Genomic DNA, 6288 nt, shown 5'->3' with positions numbered 1-6288 from the left:
AAAAGAAAGTAATATATAGCTATGTTTTTTATATATATATATATATATATATATATATATATATATATATATATATATATATGGAAGCCCTGAGATCAAAGTGGGGAACACCCCCAAAGGTGGTGGAGAATGACCGAGCTAAGATTTGTGGGACTTCCAGATCCAGACAGACAAGATGGTAATGGCGAACCAACCGGACATTATGGTGATGGATAAACAACAGAGGAAAGCCGTTGTGGTGGATGTAGCAATACCAAGTGACTACAACATGAGGAAAAAGGAGCACGAGAAGCTGGAGAAATACCAGGGCCTCAGAGAGGAACTGGAGAAGGCCTGGAAGGTGAAGACCACAGTGGTGCCTGTGGTCATCGGGGCCCTCGGGGCAGTCACCCCCAAACTGGAGCAGTGGCTAAAACAGATACCAGGAACAACATCAGACATCTCAGTCCAGAAATGTGCAGCCAAGATACTGCGCAGAACCCTCAAGCTCCCAGGCCTCTGGTAGAGGACTCGAGCTCAGAGGATGAAAAAGAGACCACCCGCGGAGGGTGAGAAGGGATTTTTTTTTATATATATATAATATATATATATAAAATAACATTTACAATTAAAAGCAGGAATGACAGAAATCATGAGTTCAAGTGTTCTTAAGAGTCCTGTGTTTCATTAGCTGACCTGTCCTTCGCCAACATTGTCCGTGTCAATGATGGTGATCACGCCAGGACTATGAGGGCTGCGGCGACTTGCACTGTGAGGGGTTCCCTCTTCGTCGGGTGTGCCTGCCGGTAGGGTGCCGGCCAGCTGGGTCACAACTTTACCCACCATTGTTAGGCCTGTTTTCAAAGTCTGAAAAAACATTGAAAAAACAGAGTAAATTTCATCAGATCCACGCATCAGAAATTATAAATCTAATCCTGCATCCATTTGCTCTAAAGACTTTTCTAAAACAATAAAATTGCAACTCGGAAGCACAGGGTATATACGTGGAATACCATCTGTGTGGGTATATACAGCATGCTCTCTTGATTCCCACTGATAACTTGTAGTGCTGATTATTTGTAGTCCTGCCGCCACAAGAGACTCCAACGTGTGTGAGAGAGGCTCCTCTGTGTCAGCTTAAGGTCCAGCCAGGGTGTCTGGCTCAAACACACCTCTGTGGCTCAATTGAGGGAAGTGGATAGTGCTGCTTAAGTGGAGTCTATCTCACGTACTACACTGTCTTAGTCTAATGGAGTCCAATGCATGTGACTGAGTGTCTGCATGTGTGTAAGCGCCAAAGGGGCCCTGGAGAGCCTAATCAAGCATTCAGACTAGGCGGCCCTGTCAATACACCATGGCGCCTCCAGTTTGTTGGGTCTGAAGATCACCTACTGTCTCTCTTTGCCACTTGGCCAGGCACACTAACAGTCTCTGCTGCCTGGGTGCATTTGCGTGTGTAAAATGTAAGAAATGCCATCAATTATTAAGAGAGGCGTTTGGCCTCTAATTGATCAACACTAATGTGTTTTCTAATCACTGCAGTTGTGGAGTTCTTCGTGGTAGTCCAAACAGGGGGTATTGATTTAGTTAGGGGGAGGAGGCCGGGGGAGACGATTAAGTAAGATGTTTGACAAAAAACAGCCTGATGTCGCCATTTGAGCACATTTCAATCTAATTTGTGCAAAAGGTCTTTCTTAATCATATGCAAAGTAGTCATCAGCAAAAGGCTTGGTATGGCCCAAAGAGTGCATACAGGACAGAAACAACTGGATGGTTCTGGCTATCTCTCTTTAATCTTTCTTATAAACAAAAGCCATTACACTTTAATGCTGCCCCTTCCCCCTTCTGCGTCTCTGTCTCTGGACATCAGCACACAGAGCCAGCGTGTCGCGCCACGAGCCAAAATGAGATACCTTGTCATCCATATTGAGATATATGGTTCTAAATGAGGAGAGGGCGCGCGTGCAGAATGCCTGTCTTCATATCGATAGCCCTGCTGTTGTACAGCCTACTGCTAACCTCCTGATGACACAGTTCTTTTTTATGGTAATTACAGAGTTCACACACTTGCTGTTTGATACACTTAATCTAGAAATAAATCTTTCTCTCTGTGACTAAATAAACAAATAAACTACAATCCCCACAAGGAGTAGCTAATTAGCATATGATGGTCAGTGACTAAATGATGCCAGGAATGAATTTAACCTAAGATCAGAGGTGGGCCGTTAGTGACTCATTTTAGAGCCACTCCCCAATGGAGACAAGTGAACCAAGACCAATGGCGAGAAGTGGATTACAGGGCGAACAAAAAACAGGCAGGTTGATGAAGTGTCTCATAAGCTCAGAGCCGGTCAGCCAGGAACGGCTGGGCAGATCCAATGTCAATAGATTTACAGATGGTGGAGGCAGAGCTGGAAAGGCTGTTCTCACTACAGTTTTACATAAGCAAGAGTTCAAACCAATGATAAAACATTTATTTAAACAGGATTCAAGCGATTGAAGTAAAAAGCCCATTATGCATTCTCAACATGGATAACTCTACTAAAACATGGGAGGGAAGTGAGAAAAACAATGATGTACTGTATCTTGAAAATGTATTCAAGCTTTTTAAATGTATTTACATTTGGTCTTAATACAACTGTAGACTTCAGTGTTTTTCATTGGGGTTTTTATATAATCAGTCAACACAAAGCAGTGAAAAGCTGTGAAGTGGAAAGTGTGTGAGGCATGACCTGTCCATCCTCTTTAACTCCGATACTAAGGCTGAAGTTAACAGTTATCATAGTAATTGATGGTCTGAGTGTTTTTAGATCCAAGTTTTCTCTGGACTCATTAATAGATTAACATTACATCAACATTATTTTAGTTATTTATTTTATATTTAGGTTGTATTTAAATTACCATATCACACTTAAGTTTTTTTATTTATTTATTTATTTTTTTTATTAATTTGATATAACCTGTGGTCACATTATTATTTGTTAATGACGCATTAGATGATGTAACTAGTCAACAAATAAGCAAGTTCCCCTTGCGGATCAATAAAGTATATTCTATTCTATTGTATCATATTCTATTCTTCTCACAAGCAGACAACTGGATAACCAAATTGGAACAGTGTGAAGTTCTTTCTAACAGCCTTTCTAATAGTCTTATTTTATGCAATTTTAGAAAAACATAAAGAATGCAAATAAGTAATTCGATTCCATTTTTCAATAACAAAATGAACCTAAACCATGATAATAATAATGCTGTTATTCCTTAACATGCAATGACATCATTCTTTTGGTGAACTCTTGATCATTTGTAGCTAAATAAATCCTTCTGATATCAGCATGTGACAAGCTCAGCCCTTTCTGCTCTACTTAACATCAATACTGGCAGAGCTGGCGTCAGGTCAATTCCAAGTTAAAGTTCACCATGAGCAATGTAAGGTCATAGGTAACATGTAGGAGCCGATGCACTGGTCTGCATGTAAAAGCTATGTGCATCACCCTCAAAACACAACCCCCAACATGGTAGTGGGAGCATCATGCTGAGGGGATGTTTTCTTCATATCACCTTCTTAAAATAAATGCCTATTTATAAGTTTATTTTATTTTTATTTTTTTTTTTGTTGCCAAAACTGATTCATCTTTTAGCAATAAATGACTTGACATTATTTTAGAAAGGTAACGATATGGGAAATGGAAGCTGATCAGAGTAGTGACAGCATGAAAACCTGATAGTGTGCTCACTTAGACTTTTACTTGTCAAACTAATTAAGTATACAGAAAGACACAAACACTTCTCAATATTTTTTTCATTCCAAGTGATATCAACTGAATACACAGGTCAGTGTTTTGTGACTGATGCTTGTCACAAAACACTGACTGATTAGAACATTTTTCAAAAAGGTCTAATACCTTTTAATAAGTAATAATTTAATCTGTTCATTTCAATACTAAACACAAGTTAGCATCAGCAATGTACTGCCGTCTCCCTTTAAAAAGTGTGGAGTTGAGACTAAATAGCTGTCCTGCAGACAGCTAGCATAAATTCTGACATTAAAACAACGGTAGATGGAAGACAAGTGTGTGCTTACTTTAGCAGCATTGATCACTGTAGCTGTGTAGGACTGTGCGTTGTCGCCACAGGCTCCTCCATGAGACTGGTGACATCTTATTAACTGCCATAAAGACAAGCATACAAAGCAATAAGGAGACTGCTGGAGGTAAGCAATGAGAAAATCTGGAGAAATTAACTCAGAATTATAGAGTTCGACTATCAACTATTGCTAGACTGATTTTCTTAAGGGAAAAAAACTGAAAGAGCTGGAAAAACCAAACAGCCAATCTCCACCAATTTAATTTCAAACACAACATCCCTTGAAAAGCCTGGCCCCAGTCCTGCTCCAACTGTTCAAAAAGCTACATTTTGTCATTTCAGAAAATCCTCCTCAGGCAGTCACACAAACAGTGGTCCCATCTGTCAATTACTTGAGTGGCCCAGCACCAAAACACGGTTATGCATTAAATGTATTGCAGAATCCTGCAGCAGAACATTCTGTTTTTTGTAAATACTTAACAATCCCATTAAACAGAAAATGCCTGCGCATCTGTTGATTTTCAAAAATGTTATCATCTGTAGTGGACTCTTCTTAGAATGAGTTGTTTATCCAGACAGATTAAAGAAGCAGAAAACAGATAAAAAGCATTTTATTTTTAGGGTAAATATGTCGTTTCTCTGAGATAAGGCAATTCTGTTATAAGATGAATGTGTATGTGTATGTGTATGTGTATGTGTATGTGTATATGTGTGTGTGCATGTGTGGGGGTGTGTGTGTAAACCACCTTGTTCTCAGCGTAGGCGAGCCAGCGGCTTCCCAGAGCTATTGGATTGAGGCAGGGACCGGGGCACGGATAGCAGCCTGAAGACCCACAACAGAAGGTTTTACCAGAAACATAACAGGATACATATTAAATCACATAATATGACAAAGTTATTTTGGTAAATAACTTTGTCATCTAGTAGTGCAAAGGATTAACATACATCCACTGTCATTAATGTGTTTGTGTGCAGTCTCTGTATTTGAAGGCTAAATGGGAGTTTAATGAGGGTGATGTATCTTTGTGTGTCTGTTGGGGGTGCACACCATGACCTAATGGAGTCTGAGATACCTAATAGACTGAGGACACCTCCTTTGTTCATTGACCAACATTATAGTTCCTTTAGGGATACACACACACACACGCACACACTTTCAAGCGCATGCGACCTATACTTTAGGTGAAAGAGGTTAGATGTGAGAAATGAAACCATGTAATCACACACAGGTATGATTTAGTCAGAGCAAAAAGACAGAACTCCAACTTCTCCTTGGACCACTTCTAGACTTCTCAGAAAGAAGCTGGGCAGTGTGATTAGAAAAGGTGTCATTAATTCAAAGTGTCCCTTAAAAAAATTAAAAATAAAAATAAAAGCTAAGGTTGTAGAATATCATCTAAATAAACTGCAGGACCTCTGGAACCAAATCTCAGGATATTCATATCAAAATGGAAAATTTTAAATGTAATTCAAGCTCCAATTTGGAATAAAAGCAAATACAGAGAAATGTGCTTAATTAGAGTCTTTCTTTTAATAGAATTTGAACAAGGTGAAGTTAAAGCTGCCACATTCAGAGTTCTGGCTATAACAGCTTTTACAGTCAAAAGTATTTAAGTATTTAAATGCAAAATGTATGGGTTTTGTAAAGTTTTGGCTTAATTACTGCTCTGAATCTGTTGTTCTTTCAATTAGTTTAGTCAATTATCTAAATACTTTTAATCACAATTAATATATTTAATCAAATGTATTGTTTCATCCACACACTTGGAAAAAAAGGTTTTTCAATTTATTTGGTTTTACTGTGTACATCGGCCCCACACAATGAGAATAAGTAGAACTGACTTAATGTCCGTCTTTCGCTCAATACTTACTGCCTGTCAAATCAACATGTTTTATTTACATAAGATTATGCAAAAATATGATGTTGAACATACAAAGGTTTTATGTGTTACCATAATGTAAATATATTATGTAGTACCAATATCTTTTTTATGTCTCCGTAGCTCATTTTTGGTTATCAGTATTATTCAATGTAATTATGTCGCAGAAAATCTCAATGCTACCTAATTTTTTCAAGTTATTAGAAAAGTGCAGTGATTATTTCCTTGCTAATGTAAAAAAAGTATATATAAACTGATTTTTGACAAAAAAAAAAAAAAAAAAAAAAGGAAAAAAATGCGGGGGTGGCTTTTTTCCTCTGCCATAAAAAAGATTTTGGGCCAC

The 6288-nt window shown here is 38.3% G+C and overlaps 1 protein-coding gene across 1 annotated transcript in view; it reads right to left on the bottom strand.

Annotated features, from left to right (window-relative positions):
• The window catches only part of bcas3 (BCAS3 microtubule associated cell migration factor), a 135430-nt gene that overhangs the window by 77071 nt on the left and 52071 nt on the right, over positions 1-6288 (bottom strand). The window contains exons 10-12 of the mRNA XM_015044801.1: positions 4812-4888; positions 4064-4147; positions 676-846 (exon numbers count right to left, since the gene is read on the bottom strand). Coding sequence (XP_014900287.1) covers positions 676-846; positions 4064-4147; positions 4812-4888 — 332 coding nt within the window. The remainder of the gene's footprint in view (positions 1-675; positions 847-4063; positions 4148-4811; positions 4889-6288) is intronic.

This window comes from Poecilia latipinna, unplaced genomic scaffold (genome assembly GCF_001443285.1).
Source record: "Poecilia latipinna isolate Pla-1442-1.1 unplaced genomic scaffold, P_latipinna-1.0 Scaffold691, whole genome shotgun sequence".
NCBI classification, from domain to species: Eukaryota; Metazoa; Chordata; class Actinopteri; order Cyprinodontiformes; family Poeciliidae; genus Poecilia; species Poecilia latipinna.
Note: the sequence above shows the minus strand (reverse complement) of the source record. Positions and strands in the feature narration are given on the sequence as shown.